The sequence below is a fragment of the Notechis scutatus genome, chromosome 4 (genome assembly GCF_049901735.1).
Source record: "Notechis scutatus isolate UNSWTSFEM ecotype Mainland chromosome 4, rNotScu1.2, whole genome shotgun sequence".
NCBI classification, from domain to species: Eukaryota; Metazoa; Chordata; class Lepidosauria; order Squamata; family Elapidae; genus Notechis; species Notechis scutatus.
The window spans coordinates 74,272,754-74,298,668 of record NC_142012.1 but is presented as its reverse complement, the minus strand read 5'-3'; the positions used below and the strand labels follow the sequence as shown (position 1 = coordinate 74,298,668).

At 44.0% G+C, this 25,915-nt stretch overlaps 1 protein-coding gene across 7 annotated transcripts in view; it reads right to left on the bottom strand.

Moving 5' to 3' along the window:
• The window catches only part of FAM13C (family with sequence similarity 13 member C), a 47,973-nt gene that overhangs the window by 13,448 nt on the left and 8,610 nt on the right, over positions 1–25,915 (bottom strand). For 3 of the 7 annotated variants that reach the window (XM_087963830.1, XM_087963831.1, XM_026674224.2), the window contains 8 exons: positions 21,890–22,011; positions 18,980–19,043; positions 15,587–15,674; positions 12,158–12,368; positions 9,259–9,397; positions 6,327–6,408; positions 1,737–1,939; positions 40–123 (listed from right to left, as the gene is read on the bottom strand). In XM_087963830.1, coding sequence (XP_087819956.1) covers positions 40–123; positions 1,737–1,939; positions 6,327–6,408; positions 9,259–9,397; positions 12,158–12,368; positions 15,587–15,674; positions 18,980–19,043; positions 21,890–22,011 — 993 coding nt within the window. Of the gene's footprint in view, positions 1–39; positions 124–1,736; positions 1,940–6,326; positions 6,409–9,258; positions 9,398–12,157; positions 12,369–15,586; positions 15,675–18,979; positions 19,044–21,889; positions 22,081–25,915 lie in introns of all 7 variants that reach the window. The other 4 variants (XM_087963832.1, XM_087963833.1, XM_087963835.1 and 1 more) reach the window with 2 other exon arrangements.

Sequence of the window (25,915 nt, the reverse complement as noted above, 5' to 3'; positions counted from 1 at the left end):
CTAACCTGAAGTTGACCTCTCTTTCTAAGAAATACTTACAGGCCGTCCATGAATACTTTCAAAATAGAGTAGGCTTTTCTGGAGACTGAGTTTTTCCAAAGCCATTTGCTTTTTTGTCATAGCCTAATTAAAAAAGAATGATTTATAGAAAAATTAACCATCAAGTGTTATCTGCTGGAAGGAAACGGCTGCACAAAATAATGTGAATGAACCCCGCGTGGTTTTTAAAAGTCACAGGTGGCTTTTTTTTTTTACCGCAGAATTTGGATGATGCTTTAAAGCTGGCTGACTCAAGGTAACTATGATCAACCACTAGGTGCCAACTGTGAAATGCATCTCACTGATCTTTTTGCACAGATGTCAGTGAGCTCTGAATTTTGGTTCTACAAGCTTTCTTTTCTCCTTGAACCAAACTAGATATTTTTTGCAAGATTCCTTTAGGTTCACAGAACTAGGCAGTCTTAGAAGTGCACAGGTGCCAATTACCTTTGTCCTTTGGGTTTATCACAGACCCCTCCAAAAACGATCTAAACTGAAAGTAATTGTAATTGCCAACAAGATTAAATTTGAAGATGCACGTTTATGCTTCAAATGTGGTTTTTTTATTGACTATACCAAGCGGCCCTTAACCTTTTGGGTACCAGGGACTGGTTCTGTGGAGAAAGGTTTTTCCACAGACCAGAGGGGGCATGGTTTAGTGTGCTGCCTGCATCCCGTGGATGGGGCTTTGCTTGTTTGCGCAACCCAGGTTCTGGCATGCTGCAGACCAGTGCCTCTCCACAGACTGAAGATTGGGGACCCCTGGACTACCTAAAAGAGTAAAGGGAGGTTGGGGGTGACTTAAACCAAAGTTGCCCAACCTTTCCGGCTTTGTGGACTGGCAGGGTGCATAGGGGATGGTTCCTTGTGAGTGGCTGGCATTGCTTGTGCAATTAGTGTGTGCGCGCACATGCTTGCCTGCTGCTCGCACAAGTAGGGATGCGTGCACATGTTTGCCTGCCACTTTGGCAGCCCGGTTCCAAACTGCTCACGGCCCAGCAGTGGGCCATAGCCCAGAGACTGAGGACCCCCGACCTAGACAACTAACTCAGTTAATGGCTTGAGGATGAAGACTTTTGGTCACTCTCTGAGCTTCAATGTCCTTTCCCGTTCCACATCACAGGCATGACTCTGATTTGAAAAGCACTGATTTGAATGCCAGTGCTGTCACAAGTCACGTAGCACCATGCCACGAATGACATATTCATCTCTTTACGCAGAGCATGCCACATCATTTTGACCCCTTCATGGCTTCTACCAGAAGCCAAAGAGTTTCTACCTAAACCTCAGAATCTCCAGATACAGCTTTGGACACCAAACAGGCTACAAGATGATAATTTAAAACCCGTTGTGTTGCTGTAGTGAAATATCACAATTGCCACATTTGTACCAGGTGGCAATAATACACATTTGTACCCTAGTGCCCACTAACATACAGTTTTCTGCACAGATGTTTGTAGCGAGTAATTTGTGCCTCTTTGATTTTTTTCGCTCATGTGAAGCTCATGCCCGTGCACGCACACACACACACACACACACACACACACACACACACACACACACACACACAGGGTCTTCAAGTCAGTGTGGAAGGAAGCTCATGGAGGTGATAGGACATGACAGAAGCCATCAGGCACATGTCAAGCAAGCCAGCAAGTAAACCAGCAAACCTAGATGTTGTGCAAGAACCTGGGTACCTTGATGTTCTCAGGGAGACCGAGCTGCTGTCGCTTCTCCTTCAGTTGCTTCTTCACCGCTTCCATGGTTTCCTCCACCAAAGGACTGGTGGGAGAATCTGCTGGATCCAGCCTCGCGGCCTCTTTGGAGCTCTCCTGATGAAAGTTCCTTTGGCTTCTTTTGATGGGGAAGTTCTGTTCTTCTGACATTTTGAGTTTCAGCTCTGTAAGAAAAAGTCCGCACAATACCTCTAAGTGAGCGAACACCTGCAGCCTACAGCTTCTCATGGCACCCTTTCATCGACGTAGAGATCTGAGACACTTCATGACCCACAGAATCGAAAGTGCTTCAGATGTGGTGCCAAGTTTTTTTTTAAAAAAACTGCTTGTTTGGGTTGCTCTCAAGAACAGAGCGGAGACAAGTTATGGTCTTTCATGAACTCTTGTCTCTTGTTCATGTCAACTTGTTCCTACGTAACACAACCTCAGGAAAATAAGGCAAGAAGATTAGGAATGCTTGGAAAATTTATTGATGGTATTTATACCTATAAAATTACAAAGCACATGCTCCTCATCTATTGGTATCTATCTAAGCCAATTTTGCATGGCTGCCAGTCACTCAATTCCATTTTCTCTGTAATCCTGCTGGAGTTGGAGGCCACCTCATATAGGGTTGGAAAAGTCTAATCTAAAGTCTAGACTTTAGAGCACTGCACACCAGAACAACTAGACACAAGGACAGTTTTTTCCCGAAAAAACATCACTCTGCTAAACAAATAATTTCCTCAACACTGTCCAACTATTTACTAAGTCTGCACTACTATTGCTATTAATCTTCTCATCACTCCTTATCGCCCACCCCCTCCCACTTGTGACTGTATGACTGTAATTTTGTCACTTGTATCCTTACGATTTATATTGACTGTTTCCTAGTATGATTTGATTGCTTATTGTACCCTGTGACTATTATTAAGTGTTGTACCTGATGATTCTTGACTCTTGATGAATGTATATTTTCTTTAATGTACACTGAGAGCATTTGCACCAAAGACAAATTCCTGTGTGTCCAACCACACTTGACCAATAAAGAATTCTATTCAATTCTATTTCCCATTGTCCCTTTCTTTCTCCACACAATATGGAGGACCAGGGGAAGATGGCCTTGCTTAACCCTTATTCAGTTTCAGACAACATCAGATCTCAAGGTTCAAGTTCATTAATGTAACAGAATGCATCATTTCATAGAGGGCAGTGAAGGTTTTCCACCTCAACCATGGTCCATATTTGGGCAACATGATCATGCTGTCTATCTAATGGTTTACAATATATGTGAACAGGTCCAGTACCTTGGATCTTGTTCTTTTTGTATTTAAACAATGCTGATAAAGGTACAGAGAAGGCAGAAGAAAACTGTCCCAAACCAGACGGACACCAGTATTAGCCCCTCTTCTATCTCTTTATATTTTGATTTCATGATCTTCAATGAAGATTATGAGCCTCGGTAGTGCAGTGGCTAGAGTGCAGTACTGCAGGCCAGTTCTGCTGACTGCCAGTTTCCTGTGATTTGGCAGTTCAAATCTCACCAGGCTCAAGGTTGACTCAGCCTTCCATCCTTCTGAGGTGGGTAAAATAAGGATCAAGATTGTTGGGGGCAAGAGGCTGACTCTGTAAACTGCTTACAGAGGGCTGTCAAGCACTGTGAAGCAGTATATAAGTCTAAGTGCTATTGCTATTCAAGGTCCCTTTTAACTCTATAATCAGATAAGCCCAACTCAATATGGACCATTACAAGTCATGCAAGGCAACCATAAAGAGAACATACAGAAGTCCCCTTACACCAGAGGTCTCCAAACTTGGCACCTTTAAGCAGTGGTGGGATTCAAAAAAATTTACTATCAGTTCTGTGGGCATGGCATGGTGGGCGTGGCAGGGGATGGATACTGCACAATCCCCATTCCCTCCGTACCCCACTAACCTGCTTTCCAGTTCCGTTCTCCTATGCAGGGCAACCAAAGAAGCCCCAGCCCATCAGCTGGGACTTGGAAGGCGGAGAATAAATGGGGGAGGGGCCAGTCAAAGCTGGTATTTGCCGGTTCTCCAAACTACTCAAAATTTCCGCTATCGGTTCTCCAGAACTGGTCAGAACCTGCTGAATAGCACCTCTGGCACAGAGTACTGAATAACCCAGGTGAATCCCCTGGGAGTTGGGTGCTTCAGAAGATTGTGAGAAAGACAGGAAAATAAGAAGTCAAGGAACAAGGGGCACTGGTTTGTTGCAAAGGTGAACACAAATACCACCTCTGCCTTTAAGACTTGTGAACCTCAACTCCCAGAATTTTCCAGCCAGCATAGCATTTATGGTGGAGTTTGGAGGAGAGAAAGACTTCCACTGCTTCTGCTGCTTTCCTTGCATGTAGCCAAAGATCTCTCTCTCTCCCTCTCTCTCCCTCTCCCCCCACTCTCTCCCCAAGAATAGAGCTGGAGACAGTATCCTGCAATCCCAAATAAAGAATGATCGATCGATAGGAAAACAGGGTGGGGAATTTTCCTGCAGACTTTGGGGGGGGGGATTTTCCCAGGGTCTCTGGTCCACAGGATTTAAAATTATGAGTTTGGTTGTCCCTGAGGTCCAAAAGGTTGGTGACCCCTGATCTAGTCCAACCCCCCCCCCCCACCTAAGCAGGAGACCCTACACCATTTCTGACAAATGGCAGTCCAATCTCCTCTTGAAAGCCTCCAGTGATGGCGCTCCCACAACCTCCAAGGGTTTTGTTTTGTTTTATAAAATGTTGGTGTGGAGCAAACAGAAGGGGAGTACAGATCAAGACTACAGAAGGCAAGGAAGTAATTATTCCTGCCTGAAGGCTATTTCGGTGGTCCTTCCCCCACCCACTCCTCCTTCTCTCAGTGCCCTCAGTGTCAATTTAGCAACTCAGCTTCCAGCTTTGCTCATTAATTCTCTCCCTCGCACTTATCTGTTTTGCACAGGCCTTTGTAATCAAATGGAAGCGGTAATCGTATGGATCAGATTACTCGGCTTTTTAAGACTTAAAAAGATGTCATTAAAAAGTCACACTCCTGGCACACGGTTTCTTTGAGGGACATGTTTGATCTCCGAGGGCCTCCAGCGCACGCTATCACGAAAATGTCTGACACTTGGGACATATGCAATAGGGAAATAATAGTTTCTAAAGATAGCTTGATATCCTAAGATCAAGCTTAGCATTTTAGGATGCATGAGAGCTATCCACATCAGGAATCTGCTAGCTCTGCAGCAGCTCAGTCAGTGGAGAGCTGGGCTGATCCAGGAAAGGGCTAAGATTTAAGGTTCCTGGAAACCAACATTGCTGGGTTTGCACCAAACCAGATCTTGTTGGTTACATCTCCAAGAAAGTGTGAGCGTAAGGGGGGATTCATTCTTCTCTCTCTATAGGAAACCTGTACATCAGGGAGAAAATGTAGTATTTTCCAGGAATCCTTTAGAGTGAATTAACTTTTGTGTCAGAGGCTGTCATGCCCCTGGTGGAGACTGACTCCGAGGGAGAGGAGAAACAGCCGACAGGGAGTGGAAGTGTGGCTCCGAGGTTGTGGAGGAGGCTGGGGAAGGGCAGAGGCCAGCTGGGCAGTCAGAGGAGGACCCAGGCCCATCCCATATCGATCCTAGGACACACAGGGAGAAGAGGATAAGGGAGAGACGTGGTCTACTTGGGAGGAGAGGGCTTTGATCTTCATGGGCTGCAGCTGTGACAACTGAATAAGAGGACGGACATGCGTACGGGCGAGTGCTGGAAACAAAGCATGGAAATATCTCTAGTTTATAGTTCCTCTCTGAGTTTGGCGTCCTTCCCAGTGTGTGTTATCTGTGGACATCCTCCAGCCCTTATCTTGCCTGGTTTGTGTTGCTTTTTTCCTTCTTCATGTAACTGTTTGTGTGGGAGTTTTTTGTCTTCCACCAAAGATATTCAGAGCTTGGAAGCAAAGTAAAGGGATAAAAGGGGCTTCACCTGTTTTCTGTGACTGTGTTTGTTTTGTATTCCACCCTGGGTCATCACAGAGATGGTATTCAGCAGGTTCTGACCGGTTCTGGAGAACAGGTAGCGGAAAGTTTTGAGTAGTTCAGAGAACTGGCAAATACCGCCTCTGACTGGCCCTGCCCCCATTTATACTCTGCCTCCCAAGTCCCAGCTGATCGGCTGGGTCTCCTTTGGTTGCCCTGCACAGGAGAACGGAGCTGGTTAGTGGGGTGGGGAGGGAATGGGATTTTGCAGTAATCTTCCCCCAGGATTGGGGTGGGAATGGGGATTTTGCAATATCCTTCCCCTGCCATGCCCACCAAGCCACACCAGGCCCACCAAGCCACGCCCACATAATCAGTAGTAAAAAATGTTGAATCCCACCACTGATTTGTGTGCACGGAGGTTTTCCGAGAAACCCTTCATATAGGATTTCAGGATTTCTGCCCTGATAAGAGTTGAACTGGCTTTTCTTCCAATATGGGGGATGGGGTAGAGAACACAAGTGCCCCTTTTCTCCCCATCCATTAGGCTAAATAGCAAACACTGTAGCTTCGGGTACTCTGAGAAACAGGCTAGACATAGTGACAGTGTGTACCTTTTAGCTGTTTACGACTTTTGGCTAAGTCATTCATCCATTTCATTACTTCGGGATTTGATATCTTGTCAGCATGGGAAGGCTGCACAGACAAGGGAAGAAAAAGGCAACTATTCAGAAAGTGGATTGTGAAGCCTAGAGGATGAGATAGAACAGACGATACAACAAATAGAAGCAGGAAAAAAGAAGGAGATTATAGCGTTGGGTGAAATGAAGTTGGGAGAATATATATTAGAAGGTAGAAAAATGGAATTGAATTATCGAAAGATATCTCTGGGAAAAAAAATACAGAGGATTTGGCAGATGTATGGGTGGAGTGGCAGCAAAAAATAGTGGGGATGGAATGATGGTTGGGTTGAATATAAAAGATGTAAATAAGGACCCAAGTGAGGAGTATGGGAGGTGAGTCAAAAAGAGAAGAAGTGAAACTTCCAAGAGGATGAGAGCTGATGGATAGGAAGGGTTTTTCTTAAAAAAAAAAAAAAAAACAAGATTGGCTGTACTAAAAATTAGAATAGATTAACAAATTAGAAATGGGGGAATATTGTTATACATATACAGATGTGATCAGGTATGCTCAAAAATAATGCTATTACTATTAGAAGGATGTGGCAAATATTGAATAATTGAAAAATGAAGGATTATGTGCTGATACAGATATGTATAATAACATTAGATCACATAAGTCTGATTAATGTAGTAACTTTCATTTGTATCAATATTACTTTTGTATCAAAATGAATGACATTCAGATGCCACACTGTCCATGAAATATTGATATATGTTTAAAAATTAAAAAAAACTTTACCAAAAAAAAAGAAAGTGGATTGTAATGTTACTCTTATCTACACCAATATTGAAATCACACGTATCCCTGCCAAGATACAGGTTGTTATTATTAGCCTAGATCAGGGGGTCTCCAACCTTGGCAACTTTAAGACTTGTGGACTTCAACTCCCAGAATTTGCTGGCTGAGGAATTCTGGGAGTTAAAGTCCACAAGTCTTCAAGTGACCAAGGTTGGAGACCCCTGATCTAGGTCAGTAGTTGCCAACCAATAAGCTGGGGACCACTGGAGAAAATTTTGGTGGTCCACAGAGAAATGTCACCCCCAAAGCAATTAATCCAGGCTGCGTGGGAACACAAAGTTGTGTTGCCCACATGGCCCGTGGGAACACAAGGCTTGTGTCACTTGCATTGCAACAACACAAGGTGGTGAGGGAAGGAGGGAAAGGGTGGAGGAGGGGGACTTACCCCACTAACCCCACTTGCCTCGCCTGGCCACTGGGCTGCTTCTTTCTTCTTCTGCTTTTGGCTACACATAAGGAAAGCAGCAAAAGTCTTTCTTTCTCTCCCCCAAACTCCACCAGAAATGAGTCTTTGGGACCCTGCAAGGCATCCTGCTCCAAGAGGCTGCACCGGTGCAACAAGCCTCACAAAGCCTCATTTCTGGCAGAGTTTGGGGAGAGAAAGAAAGACTTCTGCTGCTTCTGCTGCTTTCCTTGCATGAAGCCAAAAGTCTCTCTCTCTCCCTCTCTCTCTCTCCCCCCCCCAAGAACGGAGCTGGAGATGGTATCCTGCGATCCCAAATAAAAAATGATCAATCGGTAGGAAAATGAGGTGAGGAATTTTCCTGCAGACTTTTCTGGGGATTTTCCCAGGGTCTCTGGTCTGCAGGATTTAAAATGATGGGTTTGGTGGTCCCTGAGGTTCAACCCCTGATCTAGATCACCTCACCACTTCTGAACCTAAGGTCCATCTATTTATTCTAAGGGTTGAAAAAAGGCTGGGTGAAGACCCATTTCTTTGCCAAGAGCTATAATCCTCTGCAAGGCCTATCAAGGAGGCCTGGCTTGCTGCTGATAGGATCAAAGAGAAATATGTTTTCATCTCTATTATAGCTCTTTCTTTCTTTCTTTCTTTCTTTCTTTCTTTCTTTCTTTCTTTCTTTCTTTCTTTCTTTCTTTCTTTCTTTCTTTTTCTTTCTTTTTCTTTCTTTCTTTCTTTCTTTCCTCTCTCACCTGCATTTATTTATTTATCAAATCATTGTATCTGCCCATCTCACAGCATGGGCAGTTCCTATAGGAGTCCCTGTATATCACCCTAAAATCATAGAATCCTAGGGCTGGAAGGGATCTTTGAGGTCTTCTAGTCCAACCCCTTGCCCAAGGCAGGAGTCCTTATTCCATCCCAGACAAATGCTTGTCCAATCTTTTCTTGAAAACCTCCAAGAAGCTACAGCTAATCCTCGACTTACAACCTGGCATGGTGTGATCTTGTTCACAGCCAGGAGTGAGACCAATCTCAGCAGCCTTTTAAGCGGCATCAACGCTAAAAGTAGTTTTCTTCCTTGATTAAATATACTACACTAAGCATAAGTATGAACAGTTTTGTTTGTTTTCCCAAGTCCTGTTCAAAAACATTTAGTCTTACTTTACCAGATGGGATGGGTATACCAGTCAGGATGTACTTTTCCCTTTGGTCCTGTGTAATGACTGAAAACTAATTACAAGGGGATTTTGCCAGTCTCCATAGTAAGAAGATAATATGTTATTTCCTATTTTTGCTGGTAGCTGGTTGTTGCTGAGTGCTTTGTTTTGTGTGGTAAGATATGCAGATAACCCAGTCTTAGGCATTTATGACATCATTGCTTAGCTAGCTAAGCCTTCATAAGGTCACCTGTTTACCATCAGTTAGTCATAGCCTCTCTCTGGTCTCCCAGAGCTGACACACAAGCATGAGTCATATCTCCCAGCGTAGGTACTCGGATAATCCAAAATTCCTTTCTTTTAGCACTTGAGAACATCACGAATGACTGAAGCCACCCTGCACTCCCTGGGACCCACCAAAACCAGGTCTTCTCCCTCTTGTCACAGCCCCTTAGTCCTTCACCATCTCTGTGAGGGATCTGGCTGCTCCTTTCACTTCCTTACCCGGTAATTCTTCTCCTCCTCAAACTTCTCTTCGTATTTCCTTATCCTCCTCTTCAGGTTTTGTAGGTGCTTTGTGAGTTGTACCATGGTCTGGGGCACTTTGCTGTCCTCGCAGCTGCCTCTGGAAGAACTTCTTGGCCTGGGACATTCAAAATTTATATTTTAAAAAGTGTCCATTTAGGGTACTTTTTCTACCAAATAAGGGCTCCAGATACCCTGGAGTCCTATGATGATACAGGGAGATCAGTGGTACGATTCACTCTGTGGGTATGGTTTTACCACCGGTTCGGTGGGCATGGCTTGGTGAGCATGCTTTGCCTAATGCGTGTGCAGCTTTCCCCACACCAGCTGAGGCCTGCGGAGCACCAATCAGCTGAAAGGACAAAGAAGAGACAAGCGCAGGGTCAGGTGGAAGGGCCAATCCTGCGCTTTTCTCTTCTTTCCTCTCAGCTGACCGTCGGCTTTTTTTTACAACCAGTTCAGCCAAACCGGTCTGAACTGGTAGCATACCACCACTGGGGGAGATGGAAAAATAAAGAGGAAGAGAGAAGAAGACACCACGGGAGAATTGCAGAAGTGGAAACCTCTCCTGCCCTTGTTTCATTAAGAACTACATACTCTCCGGAAGCCAGCAAGGCGAGATAAATACAATCACCCAAGAAAGAATTAAGCAGCAGCTAAAGGCATAATTATGGCGGTCAGTTGGACAGGTTGGGCAGCTTCAGGGGTGGTATTCAGCCAGTTCTGACCAGTTCTGGAGAACCAGTAGTGGAAAATTTTGAATAGTTCGGAGAACAGGCAAATCCCACCTCTGACTGGCCCCACCCCCATCTATTCTCTGCCTCCCATTGAGTCCCAGCTGATCGGCTGGGTCTTCTTTGGTTGCCCTGCACAGGAGAACGGAGATGGAAAGCAGGTTAGTGGGGAGGGGAGGGAATGGGGATTTTGCAGTATCCTTCCCCTGCCACGCCTACCAAGCCACACACACAGAACCCCTGAGCAACATGTGAAATGCTCAAAAGCTCCTCCACGTCCACAGGTTCTGGAGTTGTCAAATGATGGATGATTACCAGCAGAAGCTTCCTTTGGGGGTGGTGATTCTGCCCGAAATCCTCGGACACGAATGCCATGGCCTGAATTGGGCCCTGCTAATGATCTTCTTCTGGAGAGAATGGCTTCAGAGAGAATCCTGGAGCTCAGCAAAGTTCTCACAAGCCTCACTGAGGGCACTTAAGAGGCCCCAGGATTTTTCTACGCTGGCCTTTGCTTTGATTTGCAAGACTGGGGAGATGCGAGTTCTAAACCTATTATCCTATTTTGCACTTTCTTTATTGCGTATCATTGCATATACTTGTTTTATTGTCCCCTTGGATGCAGTTATTGAGTGCGCCTGTCTTAAAGTATCCTCAGTAAAACAGTTTATACATTCACAAATATACGTGTAAATATTTGGCATATTTGAGCCTCGGTGGTGGTGCAGTGGTCAGAGTGCAGTACTGCAAGCTACTTCTGCTGCCTGCCAGCTGCCTGCAATTGGGCAGTTCGAATCTCACCAGGCTCAAGGTTGACTCAGCTTTCCATCCTTCCAGGGTGGGTAAAATGAGGACCCAAATTGTTGGGGCCAATAGGCTGACTCTGTAAACTGCTTAGAGAGGGCTGGAAAGCACTATAAAGCGGTATGTAAGTCTACGTGCTCTTGCTATAGCTATATTAATTTTAAATAAACAGTTCTTTTGTAATGCATTGTTTTTGTCCCCCACATCTCACAAATAAAAATATGAAAACGTTCCTGGCACCTTCTTTTTTGTTATTGGAGGCCTCCTTGTCTGAAACTTCTAGTTCTCTGTTCTCCTTTTTCACTCTGTGCTGGTTTGCACTCCAGTGATTTAAAATAGGAGCCACAATATTAACTCGCCTTATAAGGTTATGATAAGCACTGTCCCTAAATCAACCACCCTGAAGGAATGTTTACAGTGGAGCAGCTTATTAGATTTACTATTATTAAAAACCTGGAGGCCATTTGCTCTCTTGAATAAACGAATTCATAACTGTTGACTGTTAGCTGATTAAAAAAAAGTTTTTGAAGCTACCAAATAAGGGCCCAGGCAGTCAACTTTGGAGCAGGCAGAATCCCTCCTGCAAAACTCAATGTAGTGTGAATGATGCATCTTATCAAGATTTGCAGCTGTGGGAGAAGAGGCTGCGGCCGTTCACTGTGTAGGAAGTTATCACCCACCCCTCTCCTAGAAAAATGAAATATCCTAGGACATATTAACAAGGCGGAATATTTCTCCTAAAAAGAGTAGAAACTCAGAAGCAGAAACTCAACCCCCTCCCACCTTTGCTAATGGACCATTACTCTAGCCTAGGCCAGCCTATTTTACATAACAAAGATCTACTCCAGGTAGAGAGGTATAATAGAAATTGCCCCAAGCCCTTTCATTACATCATCATCCAGCAAGGCTCAACCAAGCCTGGGACTCAGCACAGCCTACAGAGTTGCCCCTGCATGGCCCCATGGGAGCCTGACAACCAATCAGAATTCAAATTCAAATTCAAATCCCAACAGAGGGTATAAAACCCAGGCACTTTCAGCATCTCAGCCCTTCCTTCTTTCTTCATGCAAGCCATGTGGTCCTGTCCACCATTAAACCCTCTTTCCAAGCAGCCTCCATGTTTCCAGTGTCTTTTTCCTCACTTGGAACTGAACCCAGAAGGATATTATTCTTCCACCAACTGAATCTGGGGCACCAATTTCCATCTGGATGCCAATTTCCCAGGAAGAGGGGACCTTCTGCTTGCCCCCAAAGTGGTGCTTCCGTAAGAAGACAGTTTTGTCCTCAGAAGGAAAACAAGGTTGTTTGCGCTTGGGAAAAGGGAGAAGGTCGGTGCAGCTTACATCATGAAGAGTTGAGTGCTTGGTGGAGAAGGAGCCGATTCGGGGTCTAAGTTAAACCTCTGGCTTTGGCTGAAAATAGAGCAGCGAGGAGACAACAGAGGATAATCTCCATCCGTGATATGATGCAACAGCCTGCAAGTCCCTAAAGCATCCGGGTCTTCGGGCCCATTGTCAGCCTCCATCAGGCCCTCTCGGTACTCCTGAGCAGGCTCTGGAAGGTCAAAGATCAAGAGGTTTCTCAGGGCAAATTCAATATCAGCCCCATATTAAAACAGAACTCAAGGGCCACACCAAGAAGGAAACACTTCCACAACAGACTTGTGATGACCCGGGGCGTGGCACAAAGGCAACACAGTCACATAAGTAAGATAAGTCCCTTTAATACCTCCAACTTTGCCCCCAATGTCCAGGTTACCTTCCGCTGGAGAAAAAACTCTCCCAAGAATAGTCTTTAAGTGGAGGAAATTCAGTCCCAAAACAAAATACATACAAACTGTAAATAAAAATCCATGCAAACCACGCTGCAGCAATAAACTGGACAGGGCAGGAGAAGGAATTGCAGACCTCAAAAGCCAACAAAACGCACACAGTTGGGAAGATGCCAGGAACCCAGATAAGCCTTGACAATGAAAAAATAACTCATTATTTGCTTCCCATGAGTTGCTGCACACAATCTCCCTTTTAAAATACTGTGTTCCCAGCTGCAGCTAATGAAGGGAATCAGGGCCCTTTCCTCCCCCATAAGCCATGCAACTCACCTTGCTCCCTCCTCCGTTCCTCCCTGAGTGCCCTAGGATGAAGAGGGGGTGAGCCTTAATCTTCCTCTGAATTCCCTCTGCCTTGCTCTACCTCTCTCCTGCTCTGCACAGCCGGCCTTTGTCCTTCCCCAGTTTCTTCCCCAGCCAACGGAGGAGCCATACTCCCACTCCCTGTCAGCTGCTCAGCTTCCCCCTCCGAATCAGATTCCAACAGAGGCATGACAGACTAGAATCAAAATGTCCTCCCCCTGAAGATTAGGGTCAGCTAAGGAAAGTATAATTGATACCAGTGACAAACTGCAATTGACACAACTCTTGGAATCAGTTTGCAGATTTAAGAACTCATCTTAGCTGATTCACTTCTTGCTGCCAAATATGTAGCCAGGCTAAACGCTGGAAGGAGGTTTTGCCATGTTCTGGTTTTTGCAAATGGAAGGTACCATCTGGGAGGAAAAAAGGCACTAAATAAACAATAACAGTGTTTTTTCTATTTACACTATTATCCAAAGCAGCAGCAGATGCTATTTACTGGCTTTACATATTTTTCGCCTTAATTGTTCTCTCCTTTCTACTAATTTGTGTTGTGTACTAAGATAAACAATAGCCATTGTTATTAATGCCCTCTTATTTGAATTTCTTTTCTCCTTTCCTTTCCTCTTTCTTTTCCTCTTTCCTCTTTACCTTCCTCTTTTCTTTTCTTTCCTTCCCTTTCTTTTTCTTTCTTTCCTTCCCTTCCTTCCTTTCCCATTTTTATAACTATTAGATCTTGTGTTGTTTACACACACACACACACATACACACACACCCAAATGGAGGAATTCTGTGGACGGTTGGAAAGACAGACCCGTTTCTTCTGATCCAATCAAAATATCAAACATGAATTATAAGAAAAGTGAAGCCTGTAACCATTTAGCCAAAATGTATAAAGCATGCAAAACAAATTGTTCACGATATAAAATGTGTACGCCAGAATGATTTATTAAACCAAATAGCTAACATTTATGAAATGTTTCATAAATTAATAAGTCTCATTAAAGAAACTGAAAGACTTAACATTCTGGCAGGCGTAACAATGCACCTGACTTTGCTTTCGTTCCCATGGTTTCTGCATTGACAGCTTCTATCATTTCTGACCATAGATCAATCAACTCTGCACAATTCACATATAAAGTCGATTTAAATGAAAAAGTAAGTAGAGTTTCTTTCTTTTACATAAATATTTTCCAGTACTTCAATGCCAAGGGGGAAAACATCCCACTAGCAAATAGCAATCCTTAAGAATTCTGTCCAGCCTTCTGTTTTTCTTTTAAAGATGTGAAGAATTGAATGATGGGTCTTTGGCACAGAAGCATGGACTCTGCTGGCACTTAATTCCTGCTGCAGTTTAATTAAGCATTGAAAGAGAAGTTTGTATGCAAGAGATGCATTGAAAATCAGACTGGAAGTGATAATATATTTACAAGAAACTGTGATATGGTCCAGATGCAAAGCTTACAGCTCTCCCCTGGACACACCAATGCCCTCAGCGTTGCCACTTTGGCTCTTTAGTAGGAAAGGTAAAAAAGAAAAAGAAAGATCTTCAGAATCACCTAGGCCCATCCATCCAGTGGGAATTGGGATGCTTTTCCAGACCCTTTTCATTTAAAGCACTGGGTCAAACCCATATCCAGTGTCCAGCTTAACCTTTGACTTTTTATTGATGTTACTATTGTTACTTCATCTGGCCTCAGAATTGAGCTATGGTTTGAAGAGCCTTAAATATTTCCCTTCCCAGAATTTTTTTCTTGGCTGATACACCCTCTAAAAAGGAGACAGAGAAGGGCTAATGGCAGCAGCAGGAGTAGAAATGTTACATTGGGCCAATGCTTACCTTGGACATCCTATCGTATCCTAACGATAGGATCTCCCAAATACAAAGGAAAACAAAGGATTTGAGTGTCTTAATCATTCTATGGAAGGTTGATTTAAGAAACATAGTTGCACCTCGTGTATGTATGTATTTCTCTATGTATATGTATATGGTGTTGATCTGTTTGTTTAATTAAAATAAATTAATTTTTGTTAGGATGGAATCGAGCTTTTACAATATATCCTGTTTCCTAAAGCCAGCTGCGTTTATGTGACCCAAATAAAATTAGATACTATTTCCTCCTTATTATGCCCTAAACCAGGGGTGTCAAAACTCAATTTCATTGAGGGCCACATCAGGGTTGTGTTTGACCTTGAGGGGGGGGCAAGGGAGGCATGGCCAGCTTGGCGTCATTCGTGTCAGGGGCGCCTGTGGTGGGCCAAGCGCTCTTCCAGCAAAAACAAGCTCCCGAGCTCCGTTTTTGGCTGTGATGGCTTCCTGCAACCCTTTGCCAGCGAAAACGGAGCTCGGGAGGGGCGTGGTCAGCCCTCCTGAGCTCCATTTTTGCTGGCAGAGGCACCATGGGCCAGTCCTTTGCTATTTCCATGTGCCAGATCTAGGCACCCCATGGGCTGAATCAAGCCCACAGGCCTTGAGTTTGACACCCCTGCTCTAAGCAGTAATAGATCTTATGTTCTCAAATAATGCCTGAACTCGGTCACTTTTGGCAGATTCACCCATGTACGGCACCACATTCAAAGGCTTCCAGGGACCTTTAATGACGAAAAGCCAAGGGCATGCATTAACCGAAGGTTTTCTTACCACGGCCACAATCTCTGTCAATGTTCATGCTCGTTGAGGCAGATGAAGAGGCTGGTTCCTCTGAAGCCACCAGCTGAGGACTGTCTTCCTGGTTTAGCAAAAACGCAGAAGAAGAGAGATCAGTTGCAGAACTGCAGGACAGGTTCCATTTATTTTTGCCCTGCGGGAGATATTCCATTTTTGGAAGGGCCAAGACATAGTCTGCATTTCCCTTCACGCTCCAGAACAAAACAAGCGGTTTGTCATCCCTTTCTATAGGCAAGTCCAAGAAAGCAAGGTTAGTTATCTGCTTGTGTTCTCTCTGGCTATCATATCCCAGGTTTCACACAGAACGTATTATTCCATCAATGCACTTTCACACAAAAATCTTGCCTTTTTCCTCTATCAAGTGAGTGCGGAGCCCCATGGAAGTGACCTTGAGGAAGCCATCCAGAAGCCATTTGGTCTACCCCATAGAACTGACCCCAGGTTTGTTAGGAGTCCCTCATCCATGTTTATCATCCCTCGGAAAGACGTCCGGATACTAAGGAATTCAACATAGACCGAGTGAACAGTGTTGTTCCCAAAACTGTAGTCTCATAATCTTGTCCAAATTAGAGGATATCATTGGTCATTCCAGAAAGAAAGGGTTACCTATTGCTCTCATCAATCCCAAGAAAATAAGGAGGAGCAAATTGAGAAACTAATGGTAAAAGAATGGAAATAAGTGCTATGTATAAGTTCTCCATTCAGAGAAAACACATCTTCCTGCATCTAATAATAATAATTATTATTATCCCAATTGTGATTGGAGCCCTTGGATCAATACCTAAATGGCTACCTCACTATTTGGAAATTCTGATTTATCAGACTTGAATACCCGGATTCTACAAAAGACCACCCTACTGGTGCTATGCAAATAAGATGCAAGTGAAGCCAATTACACAGTTGGCTTCAGCCTCTGGTGCTATGCAAATGGGTAGCTTGATCTACTGCAGAAGTCTCCAAACTTGGCAACTTTAAGACTTGTGGACTTCAACTCCCGGCTATGCTGGCTGGAGAATTCTGGGAGTTGAAGTCCACAAGTTGTAAAGTTGCCAAGTTTGGGGGCTCCTGATCTACTGGATGTAGTTCCAATTCTCTTTAGCTTGTTGTTGAGCCACTCCTCCCAGCAAATTCTGGGGCTATGCAAATGCAATGCAACTGCAACCAATCATTTCTAGTGCTGGATTCATTTCTAATGCTGCATCATTTTACCTATGATGGAAATGGAGGAAGAGCTGCCTTAGAATGAATCACTGAAAAGACTGCTGCCTAACTTTCCCAATTTCCTCGAAAGCATTTCTACTTTCCTCAACAAAAATAAAGAACTAATTGGGCGCGGCTACCACAAGTGGTATTATGTTTTATATAGTGTCATTATATTCCCCCAATACAATTTTTACATAACTTCAATTAGTGTGATGAAGTTTTAAGGGGGGTGTAGCATCTTGTGCTATTTGTAGAGTCAATTCTGAATTATTTGTTAGAATAGATTTAAAAGGATGTTGTATCCTGGCTCAAACCCTCTCCTTCTTCAATAAGAAGAAAATGAGTGTGACATGTGGATTATAATAAATCTGAAGAAAGGGATTTTAACTGCAGAGGTTTCTGGAGCTCTCAAGGGAAATAATCAAAATCTTATTCATGGGCCAAATGGCCTTTGTGTGTCTTTATTCCATAGTTCTACCTAATCAAGCATAGGAAGTCCTCAGAGTTAGATATAAGCACTCTAAGATTCTCAGAGTTTGTTTTAAGAAAAATATCAAAAGCTTCTGTAGGAGAGACCAGGCTGAGCCCGAAGGAGGGGTCAAACACATCATTAGTCTTGAGTTCCTTCGCATCGACAAAGAGACCTAAGTCCAGCATACCTTGAATTCCATTAACTCTTATCTATTGCTAATTTGCCTTGACTGTTAGTAGTTCAGATTCTTGTAGAAAGCTACCATGAAATTAACTTGTACTCATTTTGGACCTGCTCTTGATTCCCAATTTCTTGCACCACTTCCATTTTTAAGTCCAGAGACATGGGCATGATTTGTTAATGCTCCCTTCAAAATTTCAAGACTTGTTTAACTTTCAGCAGTTATAAACCTACTTGGGAGTTTTCATGTGGCTGTCCACAATTTGAAGTCTACAAAACAAGCACATGCAAATTAACCTCGCAGTTCATGAAAAATGCAGAACTAGTTTGTTTTCCTTGGCACACTCCTAAGGTTACCATAGAGCATATTGTGGATTTTCTTCTCAAGCCCTAAGTTCAAGAAGAATATTTGAAGACTTTGGAGAACAGCAAAGAAGGAGGGTTTGTCCAAAGGGAACATTTAATCTACAGCCTTCATGATCTAAACTCATTAATCTTTGCTGTCCTGCAACAGCAAGTTTTTATCACAATAGAATTTTTTATTACACATGTTTCCCACCGAACCCTGTAGATATGTTTTTAGTGAGGGTGCTATTCTATGCCCAAAAAACCAAAATAGAAGCAATTATTGTCTCCACTGAGATGTTTCCTTAACAATCTCCAGTTGGTTATTCCCTGTTCAACCAAGCCAGGAAAAATCTCCTAAAAATTCTTTCTTGGAAAATGGCTTTCCATATTTATTTTGTTATTCTTATCAGCCACAAAGGCTAATTACTCATCTCTTCCAGTTTTGCACATCCTTTCTCCCTTCTCTAAAATTCACAAAACACTCTTAGGCATCCCATAATATCTTAGAGACTGAAAAAGTTTTTGGCATCTTCAAAAGCATTTCAATATTCAGAACAGAATGAAAATCGAATCATGGCCTTGCTAGAATCGCATGAATTATGCATCTAAATCAAGTACACAGTTTATACAATACACAGATATACACCCCAAAAAGGGACCATCAATTTGGATGATCAAACCACAATACAAATGTGCCCAATTGCACAAAAGTCAAGTGCTTCAATGCCACTTTAGCAACCCCCCCAAAAAATTGAGCAGCTTAGAAAAGTGATTTTTAATAAATTACACAGTATGTACAGTATGTTAACAAAGAATATCATAAAATCATAAAACCCCAATAATGATAGCAACATGACTGTACCACATTCATCAGTGTTTCTGAACCTCAGCCATTTTAAGGTATGTGGACTTTGTCCCAGAATTCCCCAGCCAGCTATGCTGGCTGGGGAATTCTGGGAGTTGAAGCACACATATCTTAAAATGGCTGAGGTTCAGAAACACTGACATACATCACCATCCTCTTGTGTCTTTGACAGAATCCCAGCCCAAGCAAGATCATTATTTGATGCCTGAAGACCACATGTGAGCACCGTCTTCTCTTCCTTTGATTAGCTTAAAGATGCCCTCTTAGCCAAGCATCTTTGGGCTTCTAGTGGACTTACTTCAGTGAGCCTTTGCAGGTGTTCGGGGACATCGTTTGGTGAAATGAATGCACTTTGATCTGTCCTGCAAAACAGGAAGTGGAGAATCAGAGAATCAGAGACCCTTCAGCCAACCAACATAACTGGGGCCATTAAATGAACCCATTTATGGATTTTTGCATTAACTCTTTAAAAGCAGATGTAGGAGACAGAGGGATCCACTCAAAAAAATATTGGAGTGGAATGTTGGGCAATAGAAAATGAATGTTATTTCCTGAACCTCTTTAATGCATCTAAAAGTAAAGGTAAAGGTTCCCCTCGCACATATGTGCTAGTCGTTCCTGGCTCGAGGGGGTGGTGCTCATCTCTGTTACAAAGCTGAAGAGACAGCGCTGTCTGAAGACGTCTCCGTGGTCATGTGGCCGGCATGACTAAATGCCAAAAGTGCACGGAACACTGTTCCCTTCCCACCAAAGGGGTTCCTGTTTTTCTACTTGCATTTTTACGTGCTTTCGAACTGCTAGGTTGGCAGAAGCTGGGACAAGTAATGGGAGCTCACTCCATTATGCGGCGCTAGGGATTCAAACCGCCGAACTGCCGACCTTTCTGATCGACAAGCTCAGCTTCTTAGCCTCTGAGCCACCACGTCCCAAGCTTAAACGGTAGAGGATAATAAACAGCAGCACAAATAGGCTGAAAAACAGCTTTTATCCCAGGGCAGTAACTCTTTTGAATACTGCTGTATAGTGCAGTGTTGGTGCGGTGTCGGGGGGGTTTTAGTTCAATGTGTGGAGGGTGAAGGGTGTTTGTTTGTGTTTATTTTCCTGGTCATGATGTGCACTGAAGATGGTGTTTGATTTCATTGTACGAGGTGCAATGACAATAAAATAAAATAAAACTAAACCTTAAAAGTTTATAGAAATGTGTTCACTGTAATTATTCCTTACGTTATTAATCTAATCTTAATGAAGCTCCAACTCTTCAGTAATGTCATATATGAAGTGAAGAATTATGTATCGTAGGGAGATGTTAATTAAAAGCAGTATGCCAATACTTTCCAAAACAAATGAACACCAGATAAACTGCACTTTGGATTAGAAACACCTCCACCAGCTAAAATTTGACCGTCTGATCTGCTTTGTGATTTCTTAATCCTCATTATCTACCCTGTGAATCATATCCGGCTTGCTTCATCAGTAAGGAGGAAAAACCTTGGATGAATGAAAGGGAGGCCAGCTTTAACGGGGCAGGAAATCTGACATGAAACTGCACATTTCTTTTTCCTTAATTCTCACGTGATCACCCCACTCAGCTACATTTTATCCTCTCTAGCAGAGACAGGAAGAGTGTCCTGAGCATTCCTGGTAGGCTAGTTTTCCAAATAGACATAGCTGAATAGACATGGACCACATGCTGGCTGGGAATTTTGGGAGCTGAAGTCCACGCATCTTCAAGTTACTAAGTATGAAAAACACTGGTTTATAACCGTGTGAGGTAGAATAAGCAAGTCCCCTTCTAAACTTCCAGTTTAGAAATTTTAACATCTGCACTTTTGGAAAGTCTGTGTCTCTTTTCATGTTTTGCTAATATTTCTGACTTACTGTAACACTCCAAAAGCCCAGACTGTCTATTCGGATAGAAATCAAGATTTCCACCCTCTTCTTCCCTGACATATCATTATGTCTTCACACGATTTTCAAAGAAGATTAATTTTTTCCCCTTTTCATTCAGAGTTTTTTATACATATGTTTTTCTCTCAAGCACACAGTATCTCAGGCTCCAATTGTAACAGAGAAGTCCATGGAACAGGAGTCTCTGTTTCTTTCTTTTCCAGATTTCTCTCCAATTTCATATTTCTGTGTGGAAACCTACAAAGAACATAATACATCACCTCGCCTGAATATGAAATTGGAGAGAAATCTGGAAAAGAAAGAAACTGTTGTGGTTCGCTGGCAGCCGGTGCAGAAGGCAGCAGAATCAGACAGTGAGGAAGAACGGGAACCAGTCAGGGAGTCTGGAGAGGACTTGGACAAGGGTCCTGCATCTGATGCAGAGATGGGGCCAGGATCATCTGGGAGTGGGGTGCTGACTCTGGAGCCTTTGGAGTCTGGCAGCAGCGAGGCAAAGGACCCAGGGGAGCCTGTTCCCAGTGCATGTGTGCACAGAGATGCTAGAAGGCAAGAGCAGCTAAGACAAAAGGGCGACTCAGGAGTAAGGCTCGGAGGTGATTGACCCATAAGGGATAAAAGTCAGGCCAAGATGATGACATATTTGCAGGAAGCAAAGCAGTTCAATTAGATTCCAAGTCCTTCTTGAAGCTCTGTGTACTCTGGTCATTTTTTTCTGATACTTTGGATGGGTTCTGTTATAATTACTTTGGCGACTTCTGTTTTTGGCAGCATTCCCCAGCACTGACAAGTGTGGGCTTATCTTGGGGAACTGTGAATAATTAGTTCTGGTTGGAAAACGAAAGTAATTCCCAGTATTGCATTAAAACAGGTTTTGCGTTTCAAACAAGCTTGTGTTTCAGTACATTTGACGAACCTGGGTCAGAAGAGAAACACAGACTCCTGTTCCATGGACTTCTCTGTTACAACTGGAGCCTGAGACACTGTGTGTGGTGTGTGTGGATAGATAGATAGATAGATAGATAGACAGACAGACAGACAGACAGACAGACAGTGGTGGGATTCAAATAATTCAACAACCGGTTCTCTAATGATTTCTTCCAACAACCAGTTCACCAAACTGCTCAGAAACTTAACAACTGGTTCTCCCGAAGTAGTGCAAACTGGCTGAATCCCACCACTCTGTGTGTGTGTGTGTGTTTCTGTGTCTGTGTCTGTGTGTACACACACACACACACACACCACATATAAATCAGCCCCTGTTTTTTGTCCCCAGAAGCTACCCAGACTCAAAAAGGAATACCTGGGTTGAAACTTGAGAGCTGTTTCCTGGTATCTGAGCGTTACATTCTCAGCGTATTCAGCAGCTGAGGTCGCCGTTTTCTTCTGACACCCTGAGAGCCAAGACCCTGCATTTCCCATCTCCTATTCAAAGAGGGAGGAGCAAAATAAAACTACATTCGAGTAATTGGGAGCCAGACTGATGTGGACCATCTATTTTAGGAGGTGGGGGGTAAATGAAACAGGGAGGGGAAGAAAAGAAAGAAGACAAAGAGGGAAGTCAAAAATTCATCTTCTCCTGCTTAGTCCAGGAAGTCCTCAAATTACAACCATTCATTTAGTGACAGTTCAAAAAAAGTGACATGAACGTTTTTCATCCAACCGTTGCAAACCGTATGGTCACATGATCCAATTCAGGTGCTGGGCAACTGACTCATATTTATGACAGTGGCGGTATCCTGGGGCCATGCGATCACCTTCTGACAAGCAAAGGCAATGAGGAAGCCAGGTTCGCGTAACAAAGGTGTGACTAATTCAACAGCTTCGGTGGTTGGCGTAACAACTGCCGCAAGAAAAATTGTAAAGCGGGTCTCAAACTCGCTTAAGGACCATCTTGCTTAGCGACAGAAATTTTGGGCTCCATTGAGGTCATAAGTCGAGGACTGCCTGTACAAATATGACGACAACAACGTGGTGATGGGGTGGTGGTGGGACCCTGTGTCAGTGCATTCTTGCATACAACACGAGGGCTTGTTTTGTTCCTCACCATGTTCCTCAGAACCTTTGCAGTCATTAAAACAGGGATCTCCAACCTTGGCCATTTTAAGACTTGTGGACTTCAACTCCCAGAGTTCCTCAGCCAGCTGGCTGAGGAATTCTGGGAGTTGAAGTCCACAAGTTTTAAAGTGTTGTGGTTCGCTGGCAGCAGGTGCGCACGGCTGAGGGCTCGGAGAGCGAGGACTCAGATGATGGGCCTGTGTGTGATGCAGGGATGGGGCCAGGACCATCAGGGAGTGGAGTGCTGCCTTCGGAGATTGTGGAGGCTGGCAGCAGTGATGAAGAGGCCCCCGAGGAGCCTGTGCCCAGTGTGCACAGAGCTGCTCGAAGGAAAGAGCAGCTACAGCAGTATGGGTGACTCGGGAGTAAGGCTGCAAGGTAATGGCCCCTCCCTGAGGAGATAAAAGCCAGCTGAGAAACGGGAGTTCTTTGCAGGAAGCAAAGAAGTTTTTGCACTCGAGTCTCGTGGACGTTTGGAATATCTTGGTTGGTGTTTGGAGACTCTTTGTGTTTAAAATACTTCTTGGCAACTTTACTGTTCTTGGCAGCCTTGCACAACCTTGGCAAGGCTCATTCTTATCAGAGACGATTAGTTTGAAACAGCCTTTTAACCAGGAAGGAACAGAATTCGTAAAAAATCATTAAAAGGTTTTTCTTTTACCTCTGCTTGGTGTTTGTTTCCTTGGAACAAGGTTTGGGTCAGAACATAAAGTTGCTAAGGTTGGAGACCCCTGCATTAAAATATTGTTTTTCCAATTTGCTCAGGTCTTTTTTGAAGCCATCTGCATTATCAATCAAATCAATCAAAAAAAATCTGAGGGCGGCATGACGTTTGGCATTTAACAGCGGGAATCGTTTTTCCCCTCCCTCCTCTGTCTAAACTTAAGATATTTCGGTTCGCCTTGCCCACACACTTGCAAAGTATCTCTTCACAGCCATATGGGTATCACAATTTTTTTATGACAGGAAGCTTGAGACTTTGAAGAAAGTATATGCTTCTCCTGATATTAAATTCTGGGCTTTTTCCAAGTTTTTCCCCTCAGAATGCTATTGTCAACTCATAAAACATTCCTATGCCTGTTTTAGTAGTTGCCATAAAAAGGGTGGGGGGAAGGAAATCTGGAAGAGTAGTGCAGCAGTTTGAAAGCAAAAATACATTCCAATTCTTATCATTAAAAGATTGTAACTAAACTACCAGAGCTTTTGCCTGCGAATATATTTAATTGGAGAATGTGATTGATGACACCCAGCCTATGAACATGGTCAACTGGAGAATTTGGTTGATGAGACACCCAGGAGGAAGGCGGGAAACAGGGTCACAGGTGACTGTAAATTATGTATGCAGGAGTTGGCTTCATACAGGGTAGTGCCAGTAGATCGTCTCTAATAAGTCCTTTGAAGTTTTTTGAAGGTTGGCTCAAGAATCATGATTTAATTAGGGTGATTGCTGGATTCCTGACAGCTGTGCTTCAGAAAGAGCACTCTTTGCTCCATCCACCTAGAACAGGAGTATCAAACTCAGTTTCATTGAGGGCCGCATCAGGGTTGGGGAGGGACTGGGGGGGCATGGCCAGGTTGACGTCACTCGTGTTGGGGTTGGGGGGGCAACTGCGGTTCTCCAAGCGCTCTGCCAGTGAAAATGGGCTCCCAAGCTCCGTTTTCGGCTGTGACAACCTCCTGCAGCCCTCTGCCAGCGAAAACAGAGCTTGGGGGATGCATTTTTGACCATGATGGTTTCCAGCAGCCCTCTGCCAGCAAAAATGGAGCTCAGGGGGCCACACATTCCCCCCCAGCTCTGTTTTTACTGGCAGAGGGGTGCAGGAGGCCATCACAGCCCAAAATGGAGTCTGGGAGGGCCGTGCATGGTGGTGGGATTCAATTTTTTTTATTACCGGTTCTGTGGGTGTGGCTTGGTGGGCATGGCAGGGGAAGGATACTGCAAAATCTCCAGTCAGAGGTGGTATTTACCGGTTGAACAAAATATGCAAAATTTCCACTACCAGTTCTCCAGACCTGGTCAGAACCTGCTGAATACCACCTCTGCCTCCCAAGCTCTGTTTTGGCTGGCAGAGGCACTGCAGGCTGGTCCTTTGATGCTTCCAGGGCAGCCCTGCAGGCCAGATCTAAACACTCCATGTGTGATGACCTAGGGCGTGGCAGAAAAGCAACGAAGTCATAAAAGTAAGTAAAGTCCCTTTAATACCTCAACTTGGCCCCCAATGTCCAATTATCATCAGCTGGAGAAAAAAACTGTCCCAAGAACAGTTTTTAAAGGGAAGAAATTCAGTCTGAATCCAAAGTACATATAAATTATAATTATAAATAAAAACCAACACAAACCACGCTGCAATATTTAACGAGACAGGGCAGGATAAGGAATTGCAGACGTCAAAAGATAACAAAACACATACAGTTGAGAGGACAGCGGAACCCAGATAAGACTTGACGAAGAAAGATAATTCACACTTTGCTTCCAGCAAGGTACTGTGCACAAATGCCCTTTTTAAATCCTATTGTCCCAGCTGCAGCTAATGAAGGGAATCAGGGCCCTTTTCTCCCCGTAGCCCTCGTAACTCACGTTGCTCCCTTCTCCGTTCCTCCCTAGAATGAAGAGGAGGTGGCCCTGGGTCTTCCTCTGAAGGCCCAGCCACACTGTGCCCTTCCCCAGTTTCTTCCACAGCCACTGGAGCCATACTTCAACTCCCTGTCAGCTGTTCAATCTCCCCCCCCCCCCCGAATCAGATTCCAACAGGGGCATGACACTGTGGTCCGATTGAGTTTGACACCTCTGACCTACAACTTCTTCACATCAGTTTTAATGCCAAGGCAGAACTGAAAGAAGTGAAATCCTCCCAGTATACAAGAGATTGTATCCCACACCACAACAGCCAAACTCCCCATTCCTGACTTCTTACAGGACTGCTTCTGACGATGGCATAAGTTTCAGAGAGATACTGATGGGAGGACAACTGCTGGAAAGGTCAACTCACCCCGTAACAGTTGGAAATGGCATTTTGTGTTGCACGGTAGGAAAGGCTAAGAAAGAATAGCTGTCATCAGTCTCTCTCCTTCACTTCAGAGGTGATATTCAGCAGGTTCTGACCAGTTCTGGAGAACCAGTAGTGGTTGAGTAGTTCGTTGAACCGGCCAATACCACCTCTGACTGGCCCCGCCAACCCATCTCTTCTCTGCCTCCCATTGAGTCCCAGCTGATCGGCTGGGTCTTCTTTGGTTGCCCTGCACAAGAAAATGGAGCTGGAAAGCAGGTTAG